The 18,940-nt window shown below is 40.9% G+C and overlaps 1 protein-coding gene across 2 annotated transcripts in view; it reads right to left on the reverse strand.

Moving 5' to 3' along the window:
• GUCY1A2 (guanylate cyclase 1 soluble subunit alpha 2) overlaps positions 1 to 18,940 on the reverse strand; it is a 295,427-nt gene that overhangs the window by 98,326 nt on the left and 178,161 nt on the right. For both annotated transcript variants that reach the window (XR_006286056.1, XM_037890081.2), the window contains exon 6: positions 18,420 to 18,563. Coding sequence is in view for 1 of the 2 variants with exons in the window: in XM_037890081.2 (XP_037746009.1) it covers positions 18,420 to 18,563 (144 nt within the window). In the remaining variant the exon portion in view is untranslated. The remainder of the gene's footprint in view (positions 1 to 18,419; positions 18,564 to 18,940) is intronic.

An 18,940-nucleotide genomic window follows, 5' to 3' on the forward strand; every position in this document is an offset into this window, starting at 1 on the left:
AAAGCATACATAACTTGAGTGATTTAAGCAGCTGCTTGTAAAGGCGAGCCAGTGGTAAAAGGAGGAAATCTGAACTAAAAACGAGCAGTGAAGAGCACTACCCCAGGAACAATATATAAATAAATGACTCCATTCCTACCAGTTCTTTAGTGAACACAGTGTTCAGCAAGTCTGCTCCATCAGAAGCCATTAAACACAGTACATTCAAGAAAATTATGATAGTTTCAGTGTACAGAGCATTTGGGCCCATATGCCATATAAAAGTATGAGAGGAGCAGGGGTCAGAAAAGGTTTCCCCCACCGTACAGGATATGCTGATGGGTTGGTTTTGTTGTTGTTGGTCTCATCATCAGCATCAGAGATGGCCGCAGCAGGAGATAGGGCACAGGAAGGGATGGACTATTGCTCTGAGGTGGCACCAAGCCACCTCTCTCTCAGGTGTTGACTGGCTCGTCTTGCTCACCGTCTAACTGATCACCATATGTGCAGTTGGGAAGCAATTTTCCCTCAGGTCAGACTGGCAGTGACCTTGGATGTTTTTTCCCTTCCTCTGCCACATGGAATGCAGGTCACTGGCCAGGATTATATGAGTATATCTCACTTAATCAGTTCTCTGCCACTGTAGGGGTCTCAGGCACTGACACACTTCAGTCCCTCCTATTCTCTGACTGTGGCACATAATAGTCTAGCAGTTGCCTGGGGGCTGTGATATTTTGGTCTAATTTTGGTTATTGGGTTCAATGTGTGGATGCTGGCTGGCACTGGTGGCCTGTGATTTATCAGAGGTTTGATCCGGTAGTCCCTTCTGAGCCTAAACTTTATGATTCTAAGTGGAATTGATCATGTTTGTCTGAACAGCCAGAAGATTCTGGTTACACTAAATATGTCCTGTTGCCTGCCATTTAGTGGGAATGGAAAATGTTTGTTAAATTCACTGTGTACATAAGCAATTGCAATTCCATGGAGTCCCTTTTTCTCCCTGATGCTCTGACTTAAATGATAAAGATTCATAATTCCACACTCCCCATTGATCATCTTGGAGATCCCCAACTGAGAGGAAAAAGACTATTTAAGTAGACAAGACAGACAAAGAAATGGGAGGAAAGAATTGTGACCCACATTTTACAGATGGGGAATTCAGTGACTTGCTCAAGGTCATATGGAGAAGCTGTGGCAGAGCACAGAATTGGACCTGGGTCCCTGTCCAGATTTTTTTTAAACCACAAAGAACTAGGGAAAGTGCTTATACTAAATGTGAATTGGTCTTTTATTTGTAATTCTGTATTTCTCTCAAGCTGATATGCAAAGTTATGTTATAGCAGTGCTAATGTTAAGACCACACTCTTAGTAAAGAGTTTACAAATCCACTTCAAAATCAGGCTGGTAAAATCATATCAGAGTTGTACACAAGCTGAGAGAGTCTGCTATGCAGTGTCTGTTGATAATGAAGAAAGAAAGGAAATGACAATTCTGCATTCCTTTACATCATGACAATCTAAGTAGATAAAAGTTCCAATCTAACCTAAATGATAATAAACTCATCCAATTTAACCCAGTATCAACTAAGCCGTGTTCTGTACTACTCTATTTAGGCTATGTTATTAACTAGTCATTAGTAAGCAAGCAAACAGAGACCAGAAGGGAAGCAGTGTATGTTTTTATCCCTACCCTGATGAAAGCATTTATATTTCTAATTCTCATGCAATTGTACCGCTGTAATTTCACAGAAACATGATATTTTCCCTCTGTTAAGCAACATATCTTAAAGCATGCTTTGAATTGCTCTGATAGGGTACTGTTTTTATGCTTTCAACAGGAACAGCTGCACACAACAAATCCACATAATTGTAGAGTTAATTTTAGCAGCTTCATGCAAATCAATGTTCGCTTTTTCCTCTGAGTCTTCTGAGTTCTCTTTCTCTCTCCACAAACCTATTAGTGCCACCTTTGCACACTGCAAAAATATGCAGATAATATTGGAGAATGACTTCTTAGGAAAACTCTTTGGTCAAAATCTTAAACATATCCAGCAAGACCACCACTCTGAAGAATAAGCTTACACGTGAAGCTTTTTGCTTCCTGATAAACTGGAAATGTTACAAATAGAATATTATTGAATAATATTAAAGCCATCAGTTCAGCTAAATCACTAGATTACAGTAAAGCAGTCAGAAATAAACAGAAAACCTTTTTGTTTCACTGAAATACACACTTCACATTAAATAATTAGGCAGTATTTTAAGCATGATAAAAAATGATGCCAAAAATAATGCCTATGGATTTTAATATATTAAATGACATATGCACAGTGACCTTTATCTCTGAAGGTCAACGCTATGGAGAATTCCTTTTACAGGAGTAACTCTAGCTATTAAGATTAATATGCTGCTACCATATATAAAAGAAACATAAGGAGATAAGAAACAGATCTTGAATTCAATAAATGCCCTTTTAACAGACACCCCAAACCCACGAAAAAACACATAGAAATTGGGCTTGTTTTTGGCTTAATTGGCTTGTGAATTGCTTGTTGGCTAGTTTTTGGCTTGTAGCTTGTTGGGCTTGTAGCTTGTTTTTTGTTGTTTTTTTTTTTTTTTTGGATCGGCTCCCAGCAAGCGGGGCCAAGGTGGAGAGAGAGTGAGGGGTGCACAGCGGGCCCACCAGAGTCCCAGATGCAGGCCAGGGGAATCTAAGTCACAGAGTGTTGGGGTTCTTAAGGATTGGCTTGTTTTGGCATTGTTCTGAAATGGGATTAGTTTGATTTTTGGCTTATTGTGAAAGTCGGGTGCTTATTTACCGCATGAAAGTTGGCAACTGTGCCTTTTAAATGTATGAGACAGTTTTAAATCAATGTTATCATACAATCAGTGGCAGATTAGCCACTGGGCCAAGGGTCCCGTGCCCAGGGGTCCTGGCCAATTGGGGAAGGTCATGGAAAAATGGGCACTCCCGCACCCCCACCTCCTCCGCCCACCCAGCGCTCCTGCCAGGGAGTGGGATCGGGGCAGAGGGGCTTGCCCCACTCCACCTGCTTACCCAGCACTCCAGCCAGGGAGTGGGGATGGGGCAAGCCCCCCCCCAACTCCACTCCCTGGCAGGAGTACTAGGCAGACAGAGCAGGGCAAGCCCCTGCGCCCTGACCCCACTCCCTGGCAGGAGCACAGTGGTGGTGGGTGGGGGGGAAGAGACTGCAGGTGGAAGGGGTGGGGAAGGGCCCCCACTTGCTCTGGCCCAGGGGCCCCACCAAACCCTAATCCATCCCTACATACAACTACAATCATACTGCTCTTAGTATAATCAGAAAGGTACAACATAAACCAGATGAAGATCTCTGAAATAAGAAATATATCTTAGTGAAAGGATATAAATGTATATCCTACCTACAGTGTTTCTCAAACTGGGGGCCCCAACCCAAAAGGGGGTCATAAGGCTATTGTAGGGGGGTCATGAGATCACAAAAAATATTGCTGTGGAGGGAGCTGCAGGGGAGGGAGATAGAGCACCGCCACTCTCTGGCCTCCCAACTCTGAAGGCAGCACTGCTGACTGCAGCCAGGATGCAGTAAGGGTGGCAATATCGTGAGTATGCTCCTATGAGTACGGAATTCGCTATCACTTTTTTTTTTTTTTGGGGGGGGGGGGAGGGAGGGGTTGTCACAGCCTGAAACATTTTCAAAGGGGCCCAGCAAAAAAGTTTGAGAACCCCTGCCCTATTCTATACACACATACAGGGTCAGATTACAATGTCCTTAGCTTTCACTCAGTCCTTAGCTCACCTTGAAATCAATGGGAGTTTGCCTGAGTATGGACAAAGTAAAACAATAATTCATGAGCTCAGGATTTGCCCACTAGACAGTTGCAGTATCAACCCATTCACTGTTAGCAATATTTCTTTCAGAAACAAATCACAGAAGAGATTATGTATTACAACAGTGGTGACAGGATGTGTGAAAGCTGTCAGATCTACCACTCTCCTGCTTTCTCTGCTAAAGCCAGAAAGCTTTTAGTACATTGTAAATCACAGGACATTGAAGGAGTACAGGATCAGGGCCTCCATTTTCCTATCACATTTCTGCTTCCTTTAGTTCTATTGAAAGTGACAAAGCTCTGGAAATGCTTTTGCTGCATACCAGGTCTCATATAAATGCTGAGAGATGTGAGTCAGTGTAATGTGATGTGCTGGACATAAAACAAGCCTTTTAACAGACCCAAGTCATACACCTGCAGCCAATCTCAAGTTTCATCAAGATTAAATGTAGTTTATAAGGTCACCCGTATATTGTTTTACAGGCCAGATTTTCATAACTGCATGCCCAAAATCTGTGTATGTGTGGTTACCATAATTCAGTGGCTCTCAACCTTTCCAGACTACTGTACCCCTTTCAGGAGTCCAATTTGTCTTGTGTACCCCAAGTTTCAACTCACTTAAACTACTTGCTTACAAAAATCAGACATAGAAGTATAAAAGTGTCACAGCACACTATTAAGAAAAATTGCTTACTTTCTCATTTTGTTTGTATAAAATTTTAGTTTGTATTGACTTCGAGTGCTTTTTTTATGTAGCCTGTTGTAAAACTAGGCAAGTATCTAGATGAGCTGATGTAGCCCCTGGAAGACCTCTGCTTTCGCTCAGGGGTACACTTACCGCTGGTTGAGAACCACTGCCATAATTATTATAATACTCAGGCTAATGGCACGTACAAATGGCTAGATAAATGCATACATAAGAACAGCCATATTGGGTCAAACCAAAGGTCCATCTAGCCCAGTATCCTGTCTTCCAACAGTGGCCAATGCCGGGTGCCTCAGAGGGAATGAACAGAACAGGCAATCATTAGGTGATCCATCCCCTGTCGCCCATTCCCAGCTTCTTGCAAATAGAGGCTAGGGACACCATCCCTGCCCATCCTGGCTAATAGCTATTGATGGACCTATCCTCCATGAATGTATCTAGTTCTTTTTTTAACCCTGTTATAGTCTTGGCCTTCACAACATCTCCTGGCAAGGAGTTCCTTTTGTTTGTTTTAAACCTGCTACCTATTAATTTCATTTGGTAACCCTTAGTTCTTGTGTTATGAGGAGTAAATAACACTTCCTTATTTACTTTCTCCACACCTGTCATGATTTTATAGACCTCTATCATATCCCCCCTTAGTTGTCTCTTTTCCAAGCTGAAAAGTCCCAGTCTTATGAATCTCTCCTCATATGGCAGCCATTCCATACCCCTAATCATTTTTGTTGCCCTTTCATGAACCTTTTCCAATTCCAATATATCTTTTTTGAGATGGGGCGACCACATCTGCACGCAGTATTCAAGATGTGGGCGTACCATGGATTTATATAGAGGCAATATGATATTTTCTGTCTTTTTATCTATCCCTTTCTTAATGATTCCCAACATTCTGTTCTCTTTTTTTGACTGCCACTGTACATTGAGTGGATGTTTTCAGAGAACTATTCACAATGACTCCAAGATCACTTTCTTGAGTGGTAACAGCTAATTGAGACCCCATCATTTTATATGTATAGGTGGGATTCTGATTTCCAATGTACATTACTTTACATTTATCCACATTGAATTTCATCTGCCATTTTGCTGCCCAGTCACCCAGTTTTGTGAGATCTTTTTGTAGCTCTTCGCAGTCTGCTTTGGACTTAACTATCCTGAGTAGTTTTGCAGCATCTGCAAATTTTGCCACCTTACCGTTTACCTCTTTTTCCAGATGAAAATGAAAATGTTGACTAGGACGACCCCCTGGGGGACACTACTATTTACCTCTCTCCATTCTGAAAACTGACCATTTATTCCTACTCCCTTTTTTTCCCCTCTATCTTTAACCAGTTACCAATACATGAGAGGACCTTCCCTCTTATCCCATGACAGCTTACTTTGCTTAAGAGTCTTTGGTGAGAGACCTTGTCAAAGGCTTACTAAAAATTTAAGTACACCATATCCACTGTCTCTCCCTTGTCCACATGCTTGTTGACCCCCTCAAAGAATTCTAGTATATTGCTGAGGCATGATTTCCCTTTACAAAAAGAATATGGAACAGTATATCTGGTTATCTGTGGATGCATTTTGTTTGTGCAATTTTATGGAAATCTGGCCCTAATCTTCCAACTTTATGATACTGTAGCTTTCCATGTATTGCTTTATTTTACTATTGTTTTCCTAACTTGTTGACTTCCTTTTTCTGTTATCTCACAAGCTCAGTTTTTATTATAGCAATTATTACTTCAAACATGAACCAAATATGAAAACATTTACATTTTTGTGAATTCAACCCTCATAACACCACAAAATATACCAGAAAAGTTGATTTCTAATGTAAACACACTCAGTGATCCATAATCATATCGCCCCAAACTCCCTTAAATGCCAAACAAATGTTTCCTAGCCCCAGAGCAGCAGCTAGGCCCTTCATATTCTCTAGATCTTTTCCCTTTGTTCTGTGGAACTAAAACCTCTGTAGGCAACATAACTGACTGAAGTTCACAATTGGAGGGATATGTTTAAAAAAAAATTCCTAAACAATCCATCATTTTAAAAAATACAGCATAGAAGTTAGTATGACTACACATTTCTAGTGGTTCATTTCTAAATTTTCAGCTTCCAACTATGATCTCAGAGGGGTTAGCTAAGAGTTGTCTCTAAAAAAAGAAATCCCTGTAAATACCAATATGGCATAATTGGGTCTGCTTCACAGTAGAAAGTATTATCAAAATAAAAGGGGGGGGGAGGTAGAGGGAATAATTTTATACTAAAAGCTGTAAGCTCATTAACAAAGTTAAATTTCAATGGTTTGCAGTTTAATATATTCCATGGAATGACTGAAAAATAGTTACTAAACTGTTTAGTAACTGTTGTTCTGGGAGATGCATTGCACATGTCCATTCCACTCTTGGTGTCTGCATGCCTAGCGCACAGCCAGAGGAAACTTGTTCCCACAGTAGCACCCGTTGGGTGGCTTGAGCATCCTCTACTATTCTGCATGCAGGTATAAAGGGCAAAGTCGCCCCTAGCCCCCTCTCAGTTCCTCCTTGGCAGAATTCCAATGCAGAGGGGTAGAAGGGCAGGTTGTGGAATGGACATGTGCAATGCATCTCGAAGAGCAACAGCTACTAACAGGTTAGTAACAGTTTTTTCTTCTTTGAGTGATTGCACATGTGCATTTCACTCTTGGTGACTCACAAGTAAGGCTAACATTTTAGCTTGGATATTTTTATTAAAAGTCATGGACAGGATGTGGGCAATAATAAAATCACAGAAATGTTCAAAAGGCTGGTGTTAGGGGGTAGCAACCAGGTCAATTGCCTGGGGCCCCATGCCACAGGGGTCCTCGTGAAGCGAAGTTATGGGAAACAGTGTTTGGGCTTCAGTCACGGGTGGCAGGGCTCAGAGCCCAAGTCTTGTCACACAGGGCCAGAACCCAAGCCCGGCCACCCGGGGCTGAGTTAGTGGAATTTTGAGGAAGTTGCTGATCTCATAAAAATCGCAGAATCCATGACCTCCACAATTGACTTGAATCAAGTCATGAAAACATCTCTGATGTTGATGTGTCAAGCTAAATCTTCTGGGGACCACAGACATGGAATCTGTGGAGAACCCAGATGGGGTTCCCTCCCAGGGCAGGTACATTTGTCACTAGAGTCTATTTAAATAAATATTGGAGGACAACTTTTCCAATTTTAGCATCATCTCTGGAGTCTTGAGCAACAGTATAATGGGAAGCAAACATGTGGAATGAGGACCAAGTTGCCATTCTACAGATGTCTACAATCAGAACCTGCTCCAGAAATTCTGCTGAAGCCAATATTGTGATCTTGTTGAATGAGCTGTGACTCTGCTCAGAGGGGTGACATTAGCCAAGTCATAGCACATGTGTATGCAGGGAGCTACCCAAGAAGAGATTCTCTGAGTGGTGACTATTATCCTTTTATTCGGTCTGCATAGCTACAAACAGTTGGGAGGACTAACAGAATCCTGGAGGGTGTCTGCCATCTATAAAATGTCAATCGGGTGATGTGAAGATTCCCTGAAATCCTTGACCTGAATGCCCAAGTCTACAGCCCTCTCTTTAACAATGCCTCATCAGCTTTAAAATCACCAGGAGAAACTGCCTTGTCCAGAGAGGATGAGGAAACCAAGAGTGGAAGTGGTTGAATTTCTCCTGCAGGCTGTTCCTCTGCTTTTATGACCTCTTTCTAATGCCTGGTAGCAGACACTGGCAGCTTGGTGTGCAGTCTCCCCCTGTCTAGACGAGGGCACTGAGTAGGCATAGTGAGGGGAAGATCTGGAGGAAACCCCCATGGGTTCCAAAAAGGCCAATGATACATGACAGGACCCCAATGAGTTCCTGATTACATTTCTATGGCAGCATTGTGGTGCATGAGGACCTCTGAGGGGCAAATCCCACTCCAAGACCAACGACAAAAATTCCCCTTCCTCCAACCATGGAAAGGCAGTTCCCCTTGGTGTCAGGGACTGGTGCCGAGAACCCAGGGATGGGAGGAACCTTTCCATCGTTGCTGGCTCCTCCTGGAATGGTACCAATGGGCCCACTCTCTGAGAAGTAGGCAGTTGGGTGCAGTACTGCAAGCTGAACTGCTGGAGCTGGTGTCAGATGGGGCAATGGTGCCGATGGATTGGACTCCTGCACTGTTGGAGACACCAGCACTGAGAGAGAGCAAATTCCTTGGTGCTGCAAATGCCTCCTGTGTAGTCAGCATGGAGATCACTTCTTAAGCTGATGGTGTCACTTCTGGCACCAGGCTCAATGGTGCCCTTTGGAGTGCCGGAGACAAAAGGCCATCTTAGGAACGGATTTGGAGGAGGAGTGGTTCGATTTCCAATGCACTCAACTCGACTCCTTGCCCCTCTTCCTAGACTTAAAAAATGGAGATCTTCCCCTGGTGAGAGCCTCTTAACAAGTCTTATATTTCTTCCTTAGCATGGCGGGGGGGAGACCGGTGCTGGGACTCCAGCGAGAAGCACACTTCCAGTGTTGTGGAAGCTGCAGCACTCAGCACTGAGTGAGACTGGGACTGTTCCAATGGTGGCCTGAGTGCCGCCTCAACCAGCGGGATTTTCAGCCTAGCCTCCCGGTCCCTCTCTGTTCTAGGTTTGAATTCCCAGCAAAGTTGGCACTGGCCTTTCAAATGTATTTTGCCCAGGCAGTTCAGATACCTTATTGTGCTCACCAGCTTGGGCTGGAGCAAGAAACATATGGCTTGAAACCTGATGACCGAGGCGTGCCTTGGTGCTGGCGGCAGGACCCCGAAATGGGAAAAAACAACAAAATTGAAAAACTCTTTTTTAAAAAACCAGCTAAAACTTACCAACCGTGCTAACTGTACTAACTACTAAATTAACTATATTATATACAGAGCTAAGAGGAACTGTTCTGCAATGAACAGGAGTTCCAACGACTGCCACAGGTAGTAAGAAGGAACCTGGGGGGGTGGGGGGGGACTCTGCCCTTTATACTTGGACGCAGTGGCGTGCAGCAGTAGAGGACACTTGAGCCTCCCAACAGGTACCACTGCAGGAAAAAGTTTCTGATAGGTACACGCTGGGCACACAGACACCAACAGTGGAATGTATGTGGGCAGTGACTCAAAGAATAACCATTTCCTGCAGTTAAACAAGTAGTTATTAGCCATTTTAGTGGGAGAAACACAAAATGTAATTCTGATTAGCAACTGTGAACAGTAGGTAATTTAGTATTAATATGATTACAATTTAATTTTAAATATGTGTCTGAGACTTAATGCAGTAATTGACTCACTTCTCTAAAACTGCTACTACACTACACTGCCTAATGAAGGTTTCAGAGTAGCAGCCGTGTTAGTCTGTATTCGCAAAAAGAAAAGGAGGACTTGTGGCAGCTTCGAGACTAACAAATTTATTTGAGCATAAGCTTTCATGAGCTACAGCTCACTTCATCGGATGCATCTTTGGATCATTATCAGGCAGAACCTGTGATCAGCACGGACACATGTCCTCTGGAATGGTGGTTGAAGCATGAAGGGACATATGAATCTAATGCATCTGGCATGTAAATATCTTGCAAGGCTGGCTACAGCAGTGCCATGAGAATGCCTATTCTCACTTTCAGGTAACATTGTAAACAAGCGGGCAGCATTATCTCCTGCAAATGTAAACAAACTTGTTTGAGCGATTGGCTGAACAAGAAGTAGGACTGAGTGTTATTTTAGAAATTCAGTTATTTTTGGTACATAATTCTACATTTGTAAGTTTAACTTTCGTTATAAAGAGATTGCATTATGGTACTTGTATTAAGTTAGCTTGATTAATCATGACTAATTTTTTTAATCATCTAAGGTGCATCTGATGAAGTGAGCTGTAGCACATGAAAGCTTATGCTCAAATAAATTTGTTAGTCTCTAAGGTGCCACAAGTACTCCTTTTCTTTTTGTCTAATGAAAATAGCTTTGGTCATACAAATATGTTAAAGCAATTAAAGATATTAAAAAGATAGATGTCAAAAGAAACTGGCAAAACTGGTGTCTAATTTCGAGTGATTTTGAAATATATGAATACTTACATAAATGTTATGCTATAATACAATCTCTAAACATGTCAGCACTCTATCTACAACGATGCAGACAAGGAGTAGGGAAATGTGTCTAGTTCTCAGGAGAACCTACCATGGACAAGTACAAAGAGCACAATTCAGCTCTCACTGATGTGAGTGGAAGGTCTGCCATTGATTTCAGTAAGTGTACACTCAGTACTTGATTTCAGTAAGTACACTGCAAAGGGGGACACATTATAGTGTACCTTCATTCAAATAACATCTTTAACCTAGGCATATAGCAGCCTTACAGTTGCACCCGTTTGTATCCAATACAGCTTTTAAAGTAGGGCTGTCAAGTGATTAAAAAAATTAATCCCTATTAATCGCGTGATTAAAAAAATTAGTCATGATTAATCAAGCTATTAAATAATAATAGACTACTATTTATATAAATATTTTGGAAGTTTTCCACATTTTCAAATATATTGATTTCAATCACAACACAGAATACAAAGTGTATTGTGCTCACTTTATATTTATTTTTATTATAAATATTTGCACTGTAAAATTAAAGAAATAGTATTTTTCAATTAACTTAATACAAGTACTGTAATGCAATCTCTTTATAATGAAAGTTGAACTTACAAATGTAGAATTATGTACCAAAAATAATTGAATTTCTAAAATAAAACTCAGTCCTACTTCTTGTTCAGCCAATTGCTCAAATAAGTTTGTTTACATTTGCAGGAGATAATGCTGCCCGCTTCTTGTTTACAGTGTTACCTGAAAGTGAGAACAGGCATTCTCACGGCACTGCTGTAGCCAGCCTTGCAAGATATTTACATGCCAGATGCATTAGATTCATATGTCCCTTCATGCTTCAACCACCATTCCAGAGGACATGTGTCCGTGCTGATCACAGGTTCTGCCTGATAATGATCCAAAGCAGTGCAGACCAATGCATGTTCATTTTCATTATCGGAGTGAGATGCCACCAGCAGAAGGTTGATTTTCTTTTTTGGTGGTTCTGTAGTTTCTCTTTGAAGGCTTCTGAAAGCATGCTACCCACCTCATCCCAATCAGATTTTGGAAGGCACTTCAGATTCTTAAATTGAGTGCTGTAGCTATCTTTAGAAATCACACATTGGTACCTTCTTTGTGTTTTGTCAAATCTGCAGTGAAAGTGTTCTTAAAATGAACACCACATGCTGGGTCATCATCTGAGATTGCTATAACATGAAATATATGGCAGAATGCGGGTAAAACACAGAGAAGGAGACATACAATTCTCCCCCAAGGAGTTCAGTCACAAATTTAATTAACGCATTATGTTTTTAACACGCGTCATCAGCATGGAAGCATGTCCTCTGGCCAAAGCATGAAGGGGCATACAAATGTTTAGCAGATCTGGCATGTAAATACCTTGCAGTGCTGACTACAAAAGTGCCATGCGAACATCTGTTCTCACTTTCAGGTGACATTGTAAATAAGAAGAGGGCATCATTATCTCCCATAAACGTAAACTAACTTGTTTGTCTTAGCGATTGGCTGAACAAGAAGTAGGACTGAGTGAACCTGTAAAACTTTAGAGCCTATACTGTTTTGTTTTTGAGTGCAGTTATATAACAAAAACAAAAATCTACATTTGTAAGTTGTGTTTTCACAATAGAGATTGCACTATGGTACTTGTATAAGGTGACTTGAAAAATACTATTTCTTTTGTTTATCATTTTTAGAGTGCAAATATTTGTAATAGAAATAATATAAAGTGAGTAATGTACACTTTGTATTCTGTGTTGTAACTGAAATCAATAATATTTGAAAATACAGTAAAACATCTACAATATTTAATAAATTTCAATTGGTATTTATTGTTTAACTGTGCGATTAAAACTGTGATTAATCATGATTATTTTTTTCAATTAATATATTATTTATAAATACAATAGGTTAATTCCAAATATAGAGCCTGATCCAAAGCCAGCTGAAGCAATGAAAAAAGACTTCAACTTTTATACAAACTTAAAGACCCCTTACCATACAGTCAGATCCACTCAGGTACAAACGTCCCCACTATGTGAATCTGATTGCAGGATAGGTGCCTCCATGTTTTATAAAATAATACATACTCTAACTGGCACCTCTTCAGATGGGGAAAATCATCATAGTTATGTCAGTCCTGGTTGCAAGTTAAAGCTAGAAAAGTTCAAATTAGAGATAAGGCATATATTTTAACAACTGAGGGTTTAACCATTGGAAACAAAACATAACACCACAAGGAAGTGGTGAATTCCTCTGTCTCTTGATGTATTCAGATCAAGACTGGATGCCTTTCTGGAAGATTTGCTTTAGCCAAACCCAAGTTATTGGGTTCAATACAGAGGTTACTGGGTGAAATTCTATGGTTTGTGTCATACAGGAGGTCTGACTAGATGGTGATCTAATGAACTCTTCTGGCCTTAAAATCAATAAATCTATGAATGGAGCTAGGATGATTTACACTGGCTAAGGCTTGTCCCCTTAATATTTCTAGAGTTAAGAGTGGAGCCAGATGGATTTTCAGATTAAAAAGGGATAGTATCTAATTTTTAGGTGCAATATGTGATGTACCCAGATTGATTTTTTTTTCTTTGCCGAACTAGAAAGAGATACAGTTAAGATTTTTAGGCATAATATTTGACCATTCTTGACTGTATTCCCTTCAAAAGCACTTTTCTTCTACGGTCTTTTCATGCTCTTACAATTTTTTAAAAACCAATTGTTGCAGTGCTAGGGAACTTACTATAAAATAATAATGACATAATAATAAAAACAGTTCACAATTTCTTATGTGTAGGATGTTATATGTAGAATGTATATTTTTGGTGTTGGGACATGTGAAAAGATGTCTGCTTGTCTGTCAATAAAAAAACAGCCAGGTAAAAAGCTGAGCCAGCAATCCAATCAGGTAAACAACAGAGCTGGCAAACTAATCTTAATGTTAGGCAGAAAAGTGTTTATATAATATATAATGATTAACTTTGTAACAATGGGAAATGACTGCCTAGGAAGGAGTACTCTGGAAAGGGATCTGGGGGTCATAGTGGATCACAAGCTAAATAAGAGTCAACAGTGTAACGCTGTTGCAAAAAAAAGCAATCATTCTGGGGTGTATTAGCAGGAGTATTGTAAGCAAGATACAAGAAGTTTCAGAGTAGCAGCTGTGTTAGTCTGTATGCGCAAAAAAGAAAAGGAGTATTTGTGGCACCTTAGAGACTGACAAATTTATCTGAGCATAAGCTTTCGTGAGCTACAGCTCACTTCATCAGATGCATGCAGATACAAGAAGTAATTCTTCTGCTCTACTCCACACTGATTAGGTCTCAACTGTAGCATTGTGTCCAGTTCTGGGCACGAAATTTCAGGAAAGATGTGGACAAATTGTAGACAGTCCAGAGAAGAGCAACAAAAATTATTAAAGGACTAGAAAACATGACCTATGAGAGAAGATTGAAAAAAAATTGGGTCTGTTTAGTCTGGAGAAGAGAAGACTGAGAGGGGACATGATAACAGTTTTCAAGTATGTAAAAGGTTGTTACAAGGAGGAGGGAGGAAAATTGTTCTTAACTTCTGAGGATAGGACAAGAAGAAATGGGCATAAATTGCAGCAAGGACGGTTTAGGTTGGACATTAGGAAGAACTTCTCGTCAGAGTGGTTAAGCACTGGAATAAATTGCCTCGGGAGGTTGTGGAATCTCCATCATTGGAGATTTTTAAGAGCAGGTTGGACAAACACCTGTTAGAAATGGTCTAGATCACCGTTTCCCAAACTATATTCCGCGGAACACTGGTGTTCCGCACGATGTGAATAGGTGTTCTGTGAAAGAATCTAGAATTTAATTTTGACTCTTGCACTTGATTTTTGTACTACTTTGTACATGCTTTCCAGTTAGAAATTGTTAGTTCAAGTTATTTTAAATTTGTATTTTTGCTTTGTTTTATAAATAAAATATATTTGAGCATAAATAACGCAATTTTTTATTTGAAAACCAAACGACTACAAAATAATATTATAAGTGTTCCGTAATAGGCTAAAAAGTGTTCCGTGGCCAAAAAGGTTTGGGAAACGCTGGTCTAGATAATACTTAGTCCTGCCTTGAGTGCAGGAGACTCGAAGTCATTTCCAGTTCTATGATTCTATGAATGTATTTAAGGCAAGCCCCTGAATGTGGGTGTGCACTTGCATTTAATCCTATGCTGTGCCCTGTTTCAGTGGACTAATCACTCACTGAAGCAGTGAACAAACAACATACTTCTTCAGCTCAAGAGTCTGTGTGTGAACCTGTTCTGGGTAGCAGGGTAAAGAATTGGTAAACACCATGAGCCTGCTCGTCAGTCACACACCTGAAAATATCACCATGATCACAGCAATTTATTTTTTTAAAAACCAACAGATATCTAGAACAAGTAGTCTAGAACAGTGGTTCTCAACCGGGGTCCAGGGACCTCTAAGGGCCATAAGCAGGTTTCAGGAGGTCCCCCAAAATAAATCAGAGAGCAGAGCCGACGTTAGACTTGGGCCCAGGGAAGAAAGCTGAAGCCCAAGCCCCACCACCCAAAGTTGAAGCGAAAACCTGAGCAACTTAGCTTTGTGGAGCTGCCTACGTCGTCAGGCCCTGAGCCATTGTCCTGGTTGCTACCCCCTAATGCCAGCCCAGGCTTTTAATCTACTGAAAATGGAGAAAAACAGTTGTTGTGGCACAGGTGGGCCAGGGAATTTTCAGAAAGAAAAAGATAGAGAACCCCTGGTCTAGAAGGCACCCCTTCCCATGTGTTACATGTTACAAATTATTAATCAGCCTTCATTGTTTGGGAATTGTTGTGTTTATCCAATAATCTGTGAGAAACGGTCCTCCAAAAATAGAATCAAATGAATCAACTGTAAATGTCCATAGGTGAAATGCTGAAAATGCTGCCTTTTCAGTTGTCTGTAGGAAAAATATGTGCCTGTTTATGCTTTTCCCCCCCTATTCAAATGCCAATACGAGAGCTGTATGCAGAGTAGTTGTGGCCATGTCAGTCCCAAGACATTAGGGAGACAAGGTAGATGAGGTAATATCTTTTACTGAACCAAATTCTGTGGGTGAGAGAGACAAGCTTTCAAGCTGAAGAAGAGCTCTGTGTGGCTCAAAAGCTTGTCTCTCTCACTAACAGAAGTTGGTCCAATAAAAAAATATCACCTCACCAACCTTCTCTCTCTAATACTAGGGCTGGATGAAAATTTTCCACCTGAATAGGTTTTTGACAGAAAATTGGGGTTTCTGCAAAAAGTGTGTTTTTCTGCAGAATTTATTTTTCGTTAACGCTCCTTCTCCCTCAAATCCCTGAAAACTGAAATATATCTGTGTGGATATGCTACCATGCCACCTCATGGGACTTGTACTTTGGTTGCATTAGGTCCCCATTCTCATCTATGGGCTGGGGTCCCAGGCTAGACCACATCCCCCAGGATTCGTCATTGCCTGGGACTTTCATGCTTGGAAATGGGTGGTGGTGCATCATGGCACTGTGGTGCATAGGACATTGTAATTTGCTCCAAAAGTGCATAAGGCACCCACACTACCCTTCCCATGAGACACCGCAGCAGCATTTCTGAACTGATTTTGGGGGGATGGGGGTTGCCTGAATATTTTTAGTTTTGGCCATCAACAATTTCTGGTATTTGAGTTCTTGCCCCCAAATCAGAATTTTCTATGGAAAACCCCCTCATTTTCCAACCAGCTCTAGTGAGTACACTCTTCACCATGTGATTCAGACAACATGCAAAGCACCTTGTGAGGAGTCAGCCTAGACTTCTCCCCGGCATGGCCTTTGTCAAGCAGTCTGCCCTGAAAACTGCTCTACATTCAACTCTTCCATTTTCAGTAACAGTTTCTCTTAGATAGCGCTTTGCCTTTGAAAATTAAAAGTCTGCATTTCAGGAAATGCAATTTAACCAGTATAATAGTAGGAAAATGTAAAGATAGGACCCATGAAGCACCCCTTTCACAGTAGTGGAGTACAGCACTGTATACAGATATGTGTATGAGTCTTCCTTATTTCATGTTTGTGAGAAGTTGGATCACAGAAACCCCTTTGGGGTTGCCAACTGATGTGTCAAAACTACTTCTGCCCCTGCTTACCTGCCCTGGCAGCTTGGGATTTCAGTGCCCTGCCTGGTTTGAGCCAGACCTGCTAGCCTGCTGCAGACCCAGACCCAGGTCTGAACCATGTCCTCTAACAGCTATAGGCTTAAACTGAAAGCAGCTTAAGAAGTGTTCCTGTCTTTGACATTCAGATGCTCATCTCCCAATGTGGTCCAAACCCCAACTAAATCCATTTTACCCTGTATAAAGCTTATACAGGGTAAACTCATAAATTGTTCGCCCTCTATAACACTGATAGAGAGACATGCACACCTGTTTGCCCCGCCCCAGATATTAATACATACTCTGGATTAATTAATAAATAAAAAGTGATTTTATTAAATACAGAAAGTAGGATTTAAGTGGTTCCAAGTAGTAACAGACAGAACAAAGTGAATTACCAAGCAAAATAAAATAAAACACACAAGTCTAAGCCTAATACAGTAATAAAACTGAATACAGATAAAAATCTCACCCTCAGAGATGTTTCAATAAGTTTCTTTCACAGACTGGACACCTTCCTAGTCTGAGCACAATTGTTTCCCCTGGTACAGCCCTTGTTCCAACTCAGGGGGTAGCTAGGGGATTTCTCATGACTGCAGCCCCCTTTGTTCTGTTCCATCCCCTTATATATCTTTGCACAAGATGGAATCCTTTGTCCTCTCTGAGTCCCCAACCCCCTCTTCTAAATGGAAAAGCACCAGGTTTAAGATGGATTTCAGTACCAGGTGACATGGTCACATGTCCTGTAAGACTCCAAGCCTTCATTCCTCCCAGCCTGACTCATAGGAAGGCCTGACTGCAAACACAGCCATCCACAGTCAATTGTCCTGGCTGATGGGAGCCATCAAGATTCCAAACCACCATTAATGGCCCACACTTTGCATAATTACAGTAGGCCCTCAGAGTTATATTTCGTATTTCTAGTTTCAGATACAAGAGTGATACATTTATACAAACAGGATGACCACACTCAGTAGATTATAAGCTTTGTAAGGATACCTTAACAAGAGACCTTTTGCATGAAGCATATTCCAGTTACATTATATTCATACTCATTAGCATATTTTCATAAAATCATATAGAGTGCAACATCACAATGTTGTTCAGGGGATCTGATTAAAACCTGGACATTCCAGGGCATTTTTTTTCCATTGAGTACACCTAGTAAAACTCACACATGACCTTTGGAAAAGGAAGCCATATGTGTCCCTATCCAATTCCTGACCATGTTCCCCATCGGACACCCCAACCCAGATGTAAACAAGCTGAAAGGTTATTAGAGCATGGCAAGAAGCAAAACAACTGGAGTTGATTTGGGAATTACTATGAAAAGATCTATGGTTTTCATTACCTGGTACTCTGTGATGCCAGACCATAAGGAAGCAATACAAACTAGGGAAGGAGGTTCTGCCTGACAGAGAGGGTGGGTAACCCCCCAACAGCTTCATTATTAGGGTTGTCAGCAGTTTGGCAATGGGATGTGGAGACAGCAGATTGACAGAGCCCCATGTGACTGTTGAGGAATATCAAAAAAATTAATACTGACAAAAGACACATTGCCACAGATGGGGATATCTTGATTATGCTCCAAATTCCTCATTACAAAGAACAGACTTCCCTTGCACCACCATTCAGAATCTGGTGGACTGTACTTGATCAGATATATGGATAGATTCCAGGGACTAGCTGGGAATACAGAGCAGTGAGGTTACCTTAATAGGTCTTCCATCTGGTGTAAGTACCTCTTCTGAAAGTTCCATCATCTTCAAAGCCATCAAAGCAATGGGTTTTGCATGACTAAGGCTCTTCCTATGGAGCCCTGCTGCAACACAGTATGCATCACCTATTGTTTCCACCTGCAGCAATCAGACAAATCAAATGTAAAAGTATGATAATGAGCAGAGATCTGCACCATTAGTTATCTGCAATCACAAAATGTTGCTTAAAAACATGTCAGCAAAATATCAATAAAATAAGCAATTAGACAACGGAGCATAATTACCCGAGTTTGCAAACAGGCACAGTCAAAACTCTGACATCTCATTGCATAGTTGTTCATCATCATTAACTGCAGAAGATCATTAAATCTAGGACAATGTGCACTATCAAATGAAAGATGATAACATTACCCCACAGGAAAACAGGATTTTCTGTATTAGAGTTAGACCAAAAACTAGTTACAGTTAAGAGCTGGTGCCACCATTTATTGTTCTGCTGTGGAGTAAGAAGTGTA

Source organism: Chelonia mydas, chromosome 1 (assembly GCF_015237465.2).
Source record: "Chelonia mydas isolate rCheMyd1 chromosome 1, rCheMyd1.pri.v2, whole genome shotgun sequence".
In the NCBI taxonomy this organism is placed as follows: domain Eukaryota; kingdom Metazoa; phylum Chordata; order Testudines; family Cheloniidae; genus Chelonia; species Chelonia mydas.